General features: G+C 39.0%; 2 protein-coding genes across 4 annotated transcripts in view; both read right to left on the bottom strand.

Moving 5' to 3' along the window:
* The window catches only part of CLOCK (clock circadian regulator), a 127,131-nt gene extending 122,306 nt beyond the window's left edge, over positions 1-4,825 (bottom strand). Inside the window, exons 1-2 of one of the 3 annotated variants that reach the window (XM_042984498.1) lie at positions 4,681-4,825; positions 3,306-3,384 (exon numbers count right to left, since the gene is read on the bottom strand). The gene's annotated coding sequence lies outside the window, so the exon portion shown is untranslated. Of the gene's footprint in view, positions 1-3,305; positions 3,385-4,381; positions 4,526-4,680 lie in introns of those variants that run through there. The other 2 variants (XM_042984501.1, XM_042984497.1) reach the window with 2 other exon arrangements.
* Positions 4,826-11,619: 6,794 nt separating this feature from the next.
* Positions 11,620-15,998, bottom strand: part of PDCL2 (phosducin like 2) — a 35,556-nt gene continuing 31,177 nt past the window's right edge. Inside the window, exons 5-6 of the mRNA XM_007075878.3 lie at positions 15,230-15,438; positions 11,620-11,808 (exon numbers count right to left, since the gene is read on the bottom strand). Of these exons, the coding sequence (XP_007075940.1) occupies positions 11,651-11,808; positions 15,230-15,438 (367 nt within the window). The 3' untranslated portion in view covers positions 11,620-11,650. The remainder of the gene's footprint in view (positions 11,809-15,229; positions 15,439-15,998) is intronic.

Genomic DNA, 15,998 nt, shown 5'->3' with positions numbered 1-15,998 from the left:
TAAGAAATTGCTCTGACACTTTATAAGTAATTCATACAATTGCATCTAGAATTTTAGACTTGGTAAAAGAGAAAATGCAATCTTTACTAGTACAAGGCCTATTAGAAACTACACATAAAAAAACTTACTTTATGCCTCTGCAAAGAACTGGAAGGAAATAGACACAAACAACAAAAAGTACTACTGCTATAATGTGGAACTTTGATTTTTCACAAGGTTGTTGTTTGCTTTCACAGTTTAAAATATTTGCAGCAAATATTTAACTGACACAGCAGTAGGAGTAAAACTGTGGGAGAGAAGGTATATTAAATATGTGCTTTCAGGAAAGGAAATAAGGTAAGAAACAATTTACTTTTATTACTAACATCTCCCGACATATTAGATGGTAGATAATAGTTAACTGACAGAACTAAATCTCCTAATATTTCTAACAATCCTGAAATCTCAAAGACGCTATAATTATCAAATTAAACATCAAATGGCTCTTTCCTGTGGACTAGTGTAAAAACAAAAAAGCAACTATCAATTAGTCTTACAAACGTCTGCTGCAACAATGCAACTTAACTCCTTACTTGCTTACTCTTTAAAAGCTTAAGATTTGAGCTTTCTCAGTCTATCCTTCCTATCCTTTCTTAATTATTTAAAAGGATGAGATATAAACTCTCCCTCTAAATCCCATGCCTGCAAAAACAAAAGACTGGAAACAGTCTCACCCTTTTAAACCTCATGTATATTTTTCTTCTGGAATCGATCATTTCTATCTTGTGTCATAATCCTTATGTACATGCTCTTTTAACTATACTAGACATCAGACCCACAGGGGGCAGGGTCAATGTACTGAATCTTTCTATGTATCTCACATAGCTTAGTAAACACTAAATAGTAAAGATTTAGTCTTGATTCATACTCTGAACTTTCTGCACACTCTACCACCTGAAAAGAATTATTAGAAAGGTAGTGTTCTCTTGCAGAAGGAAATAGGAGGTGGGTGGAGGTATGCATACTCCTTGTCTGCTGTCAGGTAAGTACAAACCAGACTAAAAGGCCTGTTCTCCTCCTTTCCCTCTCAAAGGCTAGATTCCAGCCAAGTCAATCAGTGTCCCTTAGTTAAGGACAGAGTTTACCTATCTTCACTTCAAAGGACCTGGAAAGGTTCATGTAACCTAGGGAGTTTCTTGTCTGCAAGAACAGAAGAATAAAATCAAAGTTTAACCTGTGAGCTACTGACCAGGTCAAAACCCAAAGAAAACCCTAAAATGTAGACTCTAAAGAGTCCTATAAAACCCAGGAAACCCAACTCTTTCAGATAAATACAATCTACACCAGACAAAGCTCACATCAGCAGGACCTTACTGCAAACTGTAAATGCACCCCAAGCTGACTGACCCCTCACAAATGAAAAGAGGAGTATGTTCTAAGAGGTATATACCATGTTAGTTAAACTCTGACATACTCCAAGTCATATCCCTGTCCTGTGGGTAGTACAGAACCCAATGTAGAGGGCTAAGATTTTCAATATTAAAAAGTCTAGGTTTATAAATGCACAGAAAAAGATAGAGAAGGTTATACAACAGTGTTAATAGCAATTATCTCTGGGGAGGGACGTGAAATAAAACCATAAGTGTGCAAAGGAAGTTTCCACTTATATACATATTGTATTGTTTTCATGAGCATCAATTTACTTCCATAATTTTAAAAACAAAATTAAGTAAAATTTGGAAATGTGATTCTATTTTTTTCAAAAAGGATTAACAGACCTACATGGAATTCAAAAGAAAAATAAATGCCATTTTGCAGAAGTCTGGCTACTAGATACCTACAAATCAAACAGAAATAATACAATTATCTTATCCTACAAAATAAAAAGGAATACTGGTTACATAACAAAAATGCCGACAGTAACTGTCACCCACTACTCAACATTCACTACTTTGATTATACACTATTAGCCACCAGAGGGAGTTTCAGTACCCTACCCTCAAAAATTACATCCACTCTAACAAAGCCCTTTTGCAATTGTAACCTAGTTAAAAAGGTTAGGTTGGCAGTTAAAAAAAAAAAAAATCTTAATTTTTATAGCAATCCATAAATCATAAAAAGTTTTTACTTTATTGCACTAATAGAATGCTGCCCCTCAAATATATTTTAATTTTTCGTAAGAACTATATAAACAAATTTCAGAAATCGAGGTTCATGTCTGCTTTCCTTAAGAGAAAAAAGTTTCCCAGTCTGAAAAGCAAACTACCTGGAAAATCAAGTCTATTTTCATTGTAATGAGGTGTTCATATTCTCCAATTATCACAACTTTTGAGTTTTAAAAAAAGTGAAATTTTATACAACTATGATTCCCGAAAAAACAGGGAGACATAAAGCTGTACTCTGAAAACAGCATAATCCAGCCATAATGCCCAATGTAAATACCATTATATATTTTAGCTAAGCAAAATATAACTAAATATCTTTAGTTAGTCTGTGACTTTAGCATCTTAAAAATTAAAGTAGAAAGAGCCAAACTTATCCTAAATTTTCTTTCAATGTTAGTTCATTTTTCTAAGAAATATAAAGGGAAATCATACTGAAAATGGTCAAAACCACAACAAGCAATAGAACAGAGACAGGCAGACAGACAAAACCCACATAGCAAATTATTCTGAGAAGAGGATTTTGGTTTAATCTAGTTTATGAATCTGTAACACAGCCACCAAGAGTTTTAAATACAAAGACACATACAGTGTGCCTCTCATTTCCCACCTCCCTTCTTCAGGTTACCGGCCCCAGCCCCCCTTATTTCTTCTCCAGTATCTTCCCAGTTTCTTTATAATGGAAGAGCAAACATAAGTATATATTCTTATTCCTTCCCCACACCTTAACACATAAAGTAACACATTATTCACACTGTCCTACACCTTTTTGTGGGGGGTGGGGAGGGACTTTTTCCCACTCTATAACATCTTTTGGAGATCTTTCCATGCCAGGGCACAAAAAGCTTCCTCATTCTTTCTCTCATAACTGATCATGACTAGTTCTACCACAACTTTCATCTGTCTTCTTCTGGCTAACCTTTAATGACATTCTGTTCATTCAACTACATAATACCTGAGTTAGTTTCCTTCCCCCAACAAAATTTTACAACAAACCAGATTTGAGGTTCCCAAGGGATAGCTTTCAAGAAGCCAATTCGTTAGCTAAATTATATCCTTTTAAAACGTTTGTTTTTGAAGCAGGTGAAGGAACAAACACTCCACAATTCTTTATCCCTAAAAATAAAGCTACAAATTAGAATGCAATCTTCCAAGTGAAATTACCTTTTTTTTGATCTGGGGGACCAGCATAATAGTCATATCAACAATGACTGTAAAACTTTCTTCTTGTGCTTTTCTTTCACTGTAAAAAAAAAAAAAAAAATCAATGTTTTCAAGGCTAATAAGCCTTGAAGTCCTTTAGCCCGGTATCCTAATAGCAAGAAACAACCACTGATTCGATCTTTCATCCGCCAGGTCAGAGGCCGAGCCATTTATCTTACTGGATCCTGCTCACTATTATCATCAACAGGACGACTTCTACACCAGCGAAAACACTCTGAAGAATGTAAGCTCTGCAGCGCTACGTGTTGGAAATTACACACCGGGGGCCAGAGCGCAGGACCAGCTACACACAGACTACAGCTTCTCGGGCGGAAAGGGATCTAGAACAGCCAGCTGCGGTGGTGACAAGGCGCGGGGAGGCGCGGGTCGGCAGAAGACCTGGCGCAGCGCCTCGAGCGCCCGAACCCGCGCAGTTGCCCGAGCCGGACGCGCGGAGCCGCGCGCTCCCCGGGAACCGAGCCCCGGAACCACGACCACTAACGGAACCAGCCCACGGGCGGCGGCCGCCGCTCGGACTGCGGACCGCGGCGCGCGGGCCGGCAGGGCGGGGGTTCCCCGGAGGAGCTGGCCGCCCCGGCGCCCCATTGGGCGCCGCTCCAAACGTGCCCGAGTTGTGACAGGAATAAAGTGGGTCACAAGGCCTAGCGGGTCCCCAGCGAAAGCCCTCTCTGCACCGCGTCTCCGGCTTTCCCGGCCGCTCTGCCGCTGCAATCGGCCCCAGCCCCGGGGCGCGCTCTAGCCACCTGGCCCCACCGTGCACCCCAATCCCGCCCCTGCCCCGCAGGTAACCCCAGCAGCCCAGAGGGCCCCTCAGCTAGGGTGCGACTCCACCCCAACTCCCGGGAAAAGGCACACTAGGGCGATAAGCAAAACTTGGGCTTTAGCTCCCGCCTTCCCCTCCCTTGGCCGCCGCCCCCCCGGCCACACACACACACACACACACACACACGCACACGCACACACACACACGCACACACACACCGCCCCCCGCTCCCTCCCCTTCCCCGCGCTCTCACCGTGTAGCTTGCGGCGGCTCCGGCTTCTTCCCTCCCCCACCCTGGAGTCTGGCTGCGGTGACTCGGAACCACTAACCCGGCAGCGTCCAGGAGACACCGCGGCTCCAGCACAAGCAGCACCTGGGGTTGTGAGTAGCGCCCCCCCACCCACCTCCAAAAAATTCACCGCTACTGCCGCCCGCTCCTCCCCCTCCCTTCTCCTCCCCTCCTCCACCGGCACTAGGAGCACGCATGCGCCGCCGAGGCAAGCCTACCGACGGACTTCAGGCCCCGGGCCCACCCGGTGGGACGCCACTCACCAAGAGCGCGCACGCGTCGGCGGCCAGATTTCCTTCGCGCTCTCACTCTCGGGGGTTTCCTTTTTAAGCCGGTAGCCGCAAACCTAGTCTGTGATTGCGCTCCCTGCCAGCGCATGCGTCGTCAGTGACCCTCGCGGGCTCCGACCGCCGGCGCTCTGAGTTTGCCCCTCCCCTCACTCTCCCTTTCCCCGGCGCAACTCGGTGCGCATGCGACTTGCCCCGTTAGGCAGCGCCGAGCCGCGGAGGGGATCCCGGGCGCCGAGGAGACTCCGGCTCCCTTGAGCCGTGCGTCTGCGCCGTCCGCGGAGGGAGACCGGTATTTCCTCGGCGCCCCCTACTCCGCACTCGTTACTGGAAAGCCGGGGAGGCGGGGCCTGGTCGGATCGGGGGAATCGTTGGCATTAGGTCCGGGCGGCTTTGGTTTTCGCCTATGGCAGGGAGCGAGGAGGAGGAGGAGGAGGTGGAGGGAGAGCTTCTTGCTGGATGAGGCATCCGGGGGTGCAAAAGGGGACCCTCTCCCTTTTAAAAAGCAAATCACTTTGCCAACAACGCCAGGGAAGATTTTCCGGGTGTTGGCAGGCGGAAGACTTTTTTCATTCACCAGCGGCATCACTCGTGTTTCCTCTCTTGGGGCTGGGAGAGGTTGTTTGCGAAGGTGGATGGACATCCAGAGACATCTTTTTCTTCTCTCTGGAAGGAGCAAGGCTCGTGTTTCTTATTGGTGGGTGGGCCTGCGGAGAGCGGATATGCGCCAGTGGCTGGAGGAGGGAGGTAAAAGAAGGTCAAGATGTGTTCCTTCGGAGTTTTTCACCTGGCCTTAAAAACCTGGTGACAGTATAATGGCAGATGAGGGATGAAGCAGTGAGGATACACCAGGACCTAATCTGCACGGCTTCCCTTATTAGAAAAGCATGTGAATACTTCCTACTTACTTTAGGGGAAATTACTTCCATTGATGCTTACAACACACTTGGTCCATATGGGAAAGCACGTTTCAGTAGTTGTCAATGATTGGAAAAGAAGTCTTTACAGCCCTAATTCCTAGTATTTTTCATGTTTTAGTGAATGTCTTTTGGATTTGCAATAGAAACCATCTTCTTGTTTCAAAATTGCTCCCTTCAAGGTAACATTCATCTCAGTAAGCATTTATGATTCTTGCCATATGCTCACAGAAAAAGAACATCAAAATTGGGGAACTTATCCCTGATCCTTCACCTGAGGATTTTAACCACTCCATCATATAGCAGACATTTTTGCCTGTTAAATATTCATTTTCTATTCCAATAATTCCTCTTGGAGAACTATTCACTCAGTCCATTATGGCTGGGGCAGTGAAGGAAGGAAGGAAGGAAGCCAGTGAAGGAAGCATATTTGAGTTGATCTTCTGCCTTAGGCTGGAGTTACCAAGTAGGGTGCTCTCTCTGCCAATGGATTTAAATCTGGAAAAATGAAGGCCTGAAGCCATCTTTCCACTCATGGATTATTCTAAGAAAGAAGGCAACGTGGAAAAAAGCGGATTCAAAGATGGAGATTTGGCCTTGTTAGCATTTAATGCCCTGAACCCAACGTGGGCCAGATAACTGGAAATTTCAGTTAAATTAGTTCTTTCATGTGTCTGTTTTATTGCTTAAACTAGTGAGAGGTTTTCTGTCACTTGCTATCATGAATCCTAAAGGATGCTGGTAGTAGGTGAGCAGGCAAGGTTAATAATATGGATAAGGTAGGTTGCAGCCAGACCAGAGGGTTTGCATGCTTCCCCTATGACATGGATGTTTATATTCTAGAGAAAGTGATCCCTCCTCAGATTCTACCTCATCTAGAACTCCTATCTTCAAAAACACCTTTGCCCTTTTAATGGTTCCATTATACTCTTAGTCACTAGTATCAAATCATGTTCATCTTTGACTCCTTCCTCTCTCATTTTCTGTATTTAATCATTTACCAAGACCAATTGATAATCCTCTGTTTTTTTCTGCTCAGTCCTCTGTCACTGCTTGAACATTTCCCCAGTTCAGTTCACAGTTTATCTGTTCTCCCCATATTCTCTCCAAGAAGAAAACTGAATCAGATATTTCTAATAACTTTTCCAACTTCTAGATTCTACTTTTCCCTAAGAAAAATCCTGCTTCATAGTTTCACAGATCCTAAACAACAATTTATGTAATTTAAATATTCTGTTAATTCTTTCTCATATACCTTGCTATTACTTAAACAGCATTTCCAGCACCCTTTCCAACTGATTCTCCTAGTTGATGTCTTGATACAGACAATATAATTTAGTTGTTAAGAGTACAAAATTGGAAACTAAAACTGCTGGATTGAAATCCCAACCCACCACTTAATATCTACATGACTTTGAGCAAGTTATTTCTCTGTTCTTCACATTCCTCATCTGTAAAATGAGGATAGTAGCAAACCTGTCTCATGGGATAATTGAGATACAGAAAATAGATGTAAGGGTGTGTGTGTGTGTAATAGTACCTGGTACATAAGAGATCCCATGTAAGCATTGGCTATTACAAATGATACTCCCTTCTGTATGATTCTTACATCTCTTGCTCAAGTTCTCCCCCTAGTTCTTGGGTCCCATCAGTTACAAAGTCCTGTCTATCCTTTCATTGGCATTCCTAGTTTCACCACCATAGTTTAAGGTAAACTGGAACACAGGAAATTTAAGATATGCATGATAGGGAATATAAGAAAAGTTTGTGGCATTTTTTTAAAAGAAATCTCCATGGGTTAGCCAATTTCTAATATTGTTTCTAGATCCTTTAAAATAGAGGGCAGTACAATAATATGAGGTGGTGATAATAGACTTTGTAGTCAAAGGTCTGGGCTTAAATCCTGACCAGTTCTAAAGTAAGAGACATTGCACAAGTTAAAAGAATTTGAGCTTCAGAGCATTTATCTGTAAACATAGAAGAATAAGCATCTCAGAGAATTGTGATGATCAAATGTAAATTATAAACTGCTACATAAAGGTTTAGTAGTAAGGATGATGGTTTTAGATGTTTACAATTTGTTGCTAGAAACCTAGGAATGGTTGAAATGACTCATCAATTTTATTTTTTTTTAATAGTAACTTTTTTAAAAATTTTTTTAAATCTTTTTTTTTTTTTTTTTTGAGAGAGAGAGAGAAAGAGAGTGAGCAGGGGAGGGGCAGTGGGAGAGGGAGACACAATCCAAAGCAGGCTCTAGGCTCTGAGCTCTCAGCACAGAACCTGATGCAGGGCTCAAACTCACAAAACCTGAGATCATGACCTGAGCTGAAGTCGGATGCTTAACCAACTGAGCCACCCAGTTCAGCCGCCCCTGAAATGACTCATAAATTTGTAACTCCAGCCTACACCTCTCCTTTGGGCTCCATACACTTATGTCCAATTGCCTACCTGATGTCTCCTCTTGGGTATCTCAAATATCTTGTGTGCCCCCTTCAACCTGTTCTGTACAGAGCAGCATGAATATTCTTTTGGAAATAAGAATGAAATCGTATGTTCCTACTTGAAACCCTTTTGCTTCCCATTCCATTCATACTCCTAATCATGGTCATAACACCCGGTTTGATCTAGCCCTTGCTATATCTCCAAACTTATGTTCTTCATTTTTTACTTTTCCCATAACACTCCCCACCTAGAAACTGCCTTTAGTTCCTTGCTAATCTCTCTCTGTTCTCAGGCTTTGGCACATGCTGTGCCCTTGCTTGGACTACCCTCCTACCTTTTCTCGTGGCTGGCTCCTCAGTCTTCATGTCTCAAAAATCTAACTACGCTATTTAAGTAGGTCTCCTATGTCTCACCTCCTCCCTCCCCCACAGAGTACCCACAGTTACTGTCTATTGTTGTGCCCACTCTTTCCTCGATAATACTTATTAAGTTACATGTATGTTTGACTTTTATTTTTAACTAACAACTCCACCACTACATGGTACTATGAACTATGTGCTTTCTCCACCACTGAATTTGGAGCATCTATTTCAGTGCCTGAGGTGAATGAATAAACAGATGAATGAATAAATGAGATAAAAGGAATAACATGCTAGTAATAAGTTTTTAGGATCTTCTTTATATCCTAGATTATGACGGCAGGCAGATTATAATGTTGTGAAGAACTAGCCTTAGGGGCACCTGGGTGGCTCAGTCAGTTAAGCGTCAGACCCTTGATTTCAGCTCAGGTCACAATTTCACGGTTTGTGAGATTGAGACCCACGTCAGGCTCTGTGCTGACAGCATGGAGCCTGCTTGGGATTCTCTCTTTGTCCTTCTCTCTCTGCCCCTCCCCTGCACATGCACGCTCTCTCTCCCTCTCAAAAATAAATAAAAATAAATTAAAAAAAAGAGAATTAGCCTTCATAATGTTAATAATGTGTTTTAAAGTACAAAGGGGAGATAAACTGAAATCAAGTAATGAAATCGATAACAACTCTTAATGACCAAAAATGTGGAGAAAGAGTTCAAGAACGCACTCAAGATGTCTTAAAGGGGTTTGCTGTCCAACTGCTCAATCACCTAAGGATCTCGTTAAAATAAAACTTTCAATGTGGTTAGTCTGGGATGGGGCCTGAGATTCTGCACTTCTAACTAGCCTCCAGGAATGCTGCAAATTCCAGGACCACACTTTGACAAACAAGGCACTGTAAAGTAGGGGAAGGGAATTTCAACAGAGCATGGTTGGCAGGCAGGAAGGAATAGAGAAAAATATTAGGTTGGGATATATGCAATACCTATTTTTTTTGTAGGTCCAAAACTGTTGAATGTTGGCAATTAAAAAAAAATAAAATAAAAATCCACTCAATAAAATGGGAAACAATTATAATTTATCCATTTTCTGACAAACATTTTATACCTTACTTAAATGACAATGTAAATGAAATAGCATATGGACATAGTACTGACCTGGGATGGCCGCCATGAGTACTTGCCAGAAGAATGTGTGGGTGTGGGTGTGGGCATGTGCACATCGTTTGAAAAAGACTGTGACTGGAATCGCAACCAGCCACTTAAAACATGCTATAATTTTATGATTTTTACAAATATGAAAGTCTTCATGAACTGTTCTTGTGGAAAAAAAACTTACTGCCACCTGGTGGATTTGAGTTAAGATCTTATTAAAAGGGAAATCTACCTTTTTAATTCAGGTATCTTAAATACTACTAATACTTCTTCTATTAATTTTAACTTAAAGAAAATAGATAAATATGTATTTACTAAACAAAAAAAGATTACATTTAGGAGGACTTTTTGCATTTGGTTTTAACTGGAGATACGATAATGTTCATATTTATATGCATTATATAGTGTTAAAGTTACATTTTAACTTTATAATATGGCTTTTCATTCACACAACTATTATCCTAATTAAAAATGTATCCATGAATTTGTTAAAGAGAATTGCAGCAGTTGGGTCAGTATAGGTAATTATTTCTGTTACATGTGTGCACAATGTTACAAAAAAAAACACGCACAAAAAAAAAAAACCCATTGTGTGCAACCCTCAACTTTCCCTCCCTTCATCCCAAGATGTATGTGTTTTCAAAAGCCCTTCTGAGCTACCTCAGAAGAAAGGGATCTCCCTGATCCTTTGCAAAATTAGATCATTTGATTTTATTCTACCTGTTAACCCAATTCAAATCTGTATTTAACTTTCCTCCCACTTCCTCATTCTCTGAGCCTCTATGATTCCTACTTCCTCCACCCCCAAGAGCAGCAGACTCTTTTCTTGACTCCGTGTTAAACTGTCTCAATTCTTACCAATTTATTTTTGTAATTTAATCATTCAAACTTAGCCTAGATTGTCTCACAAACATCAGTGAACATCCACAATCAGAATGATGGGTCCTTAATACAAAGTAGAATAATAAAATCTGTCAATGAACTATTGTATTCTGAATTTACCACTCTTTTCTCTGAAAATGCTGTTCATTATTAAGCCAAGATAAAACATCCTGTAAGTCTTCTGCAATGTCCTAATATTATATATTTTTCCATGATGAATTCTTCTGTGATTACTATTAAAACATAGGCAAGTCTCACATATATTTTTCTCATTTCTCCTCATTTATCATCTGATAAGTAAAGTTCTACTGATTCTATCATCTATCAGTGAGAGTACTTAGTAATTTTCTAACTTTGTAACAGAACTATTAAAAACAATAATCATGAGTGGAGACGTTTCTTATGTACTTTTCGGAATCCTTAAATTGCGTTTTTCTATTGAGTGGTTAATTTTTTTTTAATTTTTTTTTTAGTGTTTATTTATTTTTGAGAAAGAGAGACAGACAGAGGGCAAGCAAGGGAGGGGCAGAGAGAGAAGGAGACACAGAATCTGAAGGAGGCTCCAGGCTCTGAGCTGTCAGCACAGAGCCCGATGTGGGGCTTGAACCCACAAACTGTGAGATCATGGCCTAAGCTAACCGACTGAGCCATTCAGGAGCCCAAGTGGTTAATTTTTTTAACAGCTAAGAGATCTCAAAGAAAAAGTATATAGTCACAAATTTAAGTATTTTCACTCAAGGCCCCTAAATAATAAACTTTAAAATCTCTCAATGTAGGGGTGCCTAGCTGGCTTAGTAGAGCATGTGACTCTTGATGTCAGGGTCTGAGTTCAAGCCCCACACTGGGTGTAGAGCCTACTTAAAAAATATTTAATAATAAAAATTTAAAAATAAAAATAAAAGCTATTGATGTAATTGAAATGAAATTTAAGGTCATCTTTCATTATTTTTATTCATAGGCCTCTTTGGGGGTAAGCAACACAGAGGACTTGTGGGTCAAAAAAAGGATAAACCACAGGGTCCAGTACAAATTCTGATTTTGTTGCAGGCAATAAATTCTGAAATACCTGAAAGTTTTTAAAATGATATATAAGCTATAATTCTAATATAAAAATAAAACAAATCTATAAATTTTCTGATCTCTATAAAGGCATTGACAAAACAGTATATAAATACTTTGAAGCTATTTATTAAATATTTCTATTTGGTATCATCATTATCACTGCTTGAACTATTAGTGTCATCATAAAGAGAAGTGTTTCTAATTGAAGATACCATCACATCTACAATGCCTTTTTTGGGGTTTTCTTCTAAATCAGTCTGTATCGCTCCAACTTCTGCTAGTTTCCATTCAAGTTCTGCAATAAATAACCCATCATTAAATCAGATAAAAATCTTGGAAAATAAAAAGAATTTCTCATCTATATGAAACAGTAGTTGATGCTAATAAAAAATTAATGTGTATATCTAGATATATTTAGAACTGAGTGACTGTGAAAGGACTACAATATCAAAATACACATTGGATACAGCAAAGTTATACTTAAAGGGAGAAATTACGGCTAAAATGTTTATTTTAAATTGACTTAAAATAAGTGGCTTAAAATTTTAAATCAAGAAGCTAGGAAAAGAACAATAAAGTAACCACCCCCCCCCAAAAAAAAAACTGAAAGAGGAATATAATGAAGACTTTAGCAAAAGTAGAAAAAATCAGTATACGTGACCAACAAAATCAAAAGCTGGTTCTCTGAAGAAACTAATAGACATACCTCAGGCAAAAATGACCTCAAAAGGGAAAAAAATAAATTCATATAAAGAATTTACATGGGACATAGTCAGGGTAAAGATTCTAATATGGCTATGAGACTATGAAAAACTTATGCCAACACATTTGAAAACTTTAATGGAAAAATTTTAATAAAAATATGAATACCAAAAATATATCTGAGAGAAACCAAAAGAATTTAACTGATAGCCAAAAACCCCAATCCCTGAAAATTCATCATTTTGTTAAATTTATTCCTAAGTACTGTATAGACGAACAGAATATTTATGAAGCAAATTATAAAACACACTCCTGAGGAAAATTATAAAATATGTTACAAAATGTGATATATATATCTGTGAGGAAAATTACAAAAACCATAAAGGACCAAAATAAATGATGAGATCTATCTCATTCATGGGTAGGAACATTCACTGTTATTGGATATCAAGTCTCCCAACAATCTGTAAATATGATTCTAATAATCAACAGAATTTTTCACATAAGTTGACTAATTCCAACATCTACATGAAATTTTGAAAAAGACTTGCCCTACTAGAGACAACTAGGTTGTTATAAAGCTATAGTAATAAACACAGTGCTGTGTTGAGACAAATAGTAGAGGTATATTAGAGACTTCAGAAATACATTGAAGCATTTTGGGAACCATGAAAAATGACATTAGGAAACATTAAAAATCAGTGGAGAAAACACCTCACATATATTAGAATGGTACTATGCAAAACACACACACACACACACACACACACACAGAAAACAACAGATGTTGGCAAGGATGTGGACGAATTGGAACTCCTCTGCCCTGTTGGTGGCAGTGTAAGATGGGGCAGCCACTGTGCAAAACACTATGCTATTTCTCAAAAACTTAAAATAGAATTACTATATAATCCAGCAATTCAACTTCTGAATAAATACCCAAAAGAATTGAAGGCAGGGACTAGAACAGATTATTTTTGTACATTTACATTCATAGCAGCATGATTCATAATGGCCAAAGAGTATAAGCAACCCAAGTGCCCACGGACAGATGAATGGAGAAACAAAACGTGGTCTAAACATAAAATGGACTATTATTCAGCCTTAAAAACGAAGGAAATCCTGACAAATGCTGTAATATGAATGAACCTTAAGGACATTATGCTAAGTGAAATAAGCCAGTCACAAAGGGACTGTATCATTCATTTATATGAGGTACTGAGAGTAGCCAAATTCATAGAATCAGAAAGTGGACGGTGGTTGCCAAGACTAGAGGAAAAGGGAAATGAAGGGGGCTATTTTTCAGTGGGTATAGAGTTGCAGTTATGCAAGATAAAAAGTTCTAGAGATGGATGATGGTAATGGTTGCACAACAGTGTGAATGTACTTAATGACACTGAACTATATACCTAAAAATGGCTAAATAAATAAGTCCTGGGGATGTAATGTACAGCATAGTAACTATAATTAATAATACTGTATTGTATATTTTAAAAATTGTTAAGATAAATGGATACATTTCATGTTATGTGCATTTTACAACAATTTTTTAAAAATGTTTATACACACACAAAAAAACCCCCCAAAAAACAAAAAAAAACACAGATGAGATAACATACTACTCATGATAGTGATTGCCTCCAGGGAGACAGGGAGGAGAATGGGACTAGGAATGAAAATCTAGGTAACTTCAACTATATCTATAATGTTTATTTGAGCAACAAAGAAACAACTCATGCAAACATGAATAAATGTTCACATTTGTTATTTTTGGCAGTAATTGATTACATGAATGTTTACTATATTATTGTTTGTACTCTTATGTATTAATTTCTTTTATTTTTTTTAACATTTATTTATTTTTGAGAGATAGCACAAGGAGGGAGACACAGAATCCAAAGCAGGGCTCCAGACTCTGAGCTGTCAGTGCAGAGCCCGATGCAGGGCTCAAACTCACAAACTGTGAGATCATGACCTGAGCCGAAGTTGGTGGCCCAACCAACTGAGCCACCCAGGTGCCCCTGTATTAATTTCTTTCAAATTAAAGGGATGAGGTCCAATGACTTTAACATGATGGTGTGAGAAAAAGATTTTAATAAAATAGAATTCAAGCAGTTCTAAGAAATGACTAGATCAAAGATATGGCCTTAGAAGTAGGTTAGGAAGTGGGTGCCTGGGTGGCTCAGTCAGTTAAGCATCGGACTTTGGCTCAGGTCATGATCTCATGATCTGTGAGCTGCAGCCCTGCGTCAGGTTCTCAGGGCCTGGAGCCTGTTTCAGATTCTGTGTCTCCCTCTTTCTCTGCCCCTCTCCTGCTCATGCTCTGTCTCTCTCTCAAAAAAATAAAACATTTTTTAAAAGTAGGTTAGGAAATAAAAATTCTTAAAGAAGATAAAATTATAAAGTATTGTGCTGTGTACAATGGAAAAGAAAATAAAGGGAATTGATTAACAAAATTGGATAGTATGTGGATAAGTGAAAAATAAATTAAGAAAATACGCTACAGAAATTTCGTAGAGGAGAGGAAGACAAGATTATGAATTGGTCCAAAATCACACAATGAGCAAAATGGAAATCTAGGAAAACCACGAAGGAATAGGGCATGGAAGGAAGAATAAAGAATGGTGGGGTATTTTGGGTATAGGGAAGGAGTATGAGACAAAGAATAAAGGCACAAATGAGTAAGGTATGTCTGTGGTAGTGACTGAAGACCAGCCTGGCTGGAACAGAAACTAGAAAGCACTGGAGAAATATAGCTGGATAGGTGGGCTGAAATGCTCAAGTAGAAGATTTTGTATTTTTAACTGATTTGACACAAGGAACTATTAAGGATTTAAGCAAGTGGATGTTATAACAAGAGTATTATTGAGGAAAATTAATCTGGAGACATGGAAGAAGACACCAGAAGCTAGAGGAAAAAAACCTTATGTTTTATGAAGATAAACTTTCATGTTACTTGTTAATTTGTGGAAGTTTTCACCCCTTTTTAATAAACATTTTAAAAATAATATCATTACCTTCTAGCTTGAGATTTATGCCTCCACATTCTATAATTCCAATGAATTTGCCTTCTATCTGACCGTTTTTATAAACAAAAATTGTTGGTAAACAATTGTCATGGTAGTGTTGAATACAACTATTCACGATGGCTTTAACAAATTTAGTTTCTGGAAACTTTCTTGCTAGAAGACTAAGATGCTGGTTAACCAACAAACACATTGGGATGCTAAAAAGAAAAATAATACACAATATCTTTAAAAACAGACTACTTATCTCAATCTAATGAAGTAAGTGAAACATCTTCATGACAAAAATATAGCTTTGGATATTCTTTTAATGTAACAGCATATCAACTTTAATTCTCTACTATTACCTTTAATGAGTATGAACCAACTGCAAAGTCCTCCCATATTAATTACAAACACAATTACAGCCTGGGAGTGAAGCTTGCTGCCATGGGAATTTGATGCCTAACTAAGGCTAACCACATGTGACTTAGCATCAATTTAATCAAGCCAGTTCCTACTTTATAGGACCCAGGGGGAAAAAAGAAAACACACTTCTAGGGAATCCTTGGCAATTCTAAGTTTAAACAAGAAGTTCCAACTCTTTTGACCGCCTTAGGCTTATTTCCACAAGAGATTATCACATCCAAACTGTCTTATCTCAAACTTCCTTGAATTTCTTGACTCGAACATACTTCACCCACACTTTTCTTTGACATCCCACTCCATGCAGCATCCTGTTCCCTATTATCCAGAACTATTCCCTATCAGATATTTAAGG

This window comes from Panthera tigris, chromosome B1, assembly GCF_018350195.1.
Source record: "Panthera tigris isolate Pti1 chromosome B1, P.tigris_Pti1_mat1.1, whole genome shotgun sequence".
Taxonomy (NCBI): Eukaryota; Metazoa; Chordata; class Mammalia; order Carnivora; family Felidae; genus Panthera; species Panthera tigris.
This window is presented reverse-complemented; position numbering and strand designations above follow the sequence as displayed.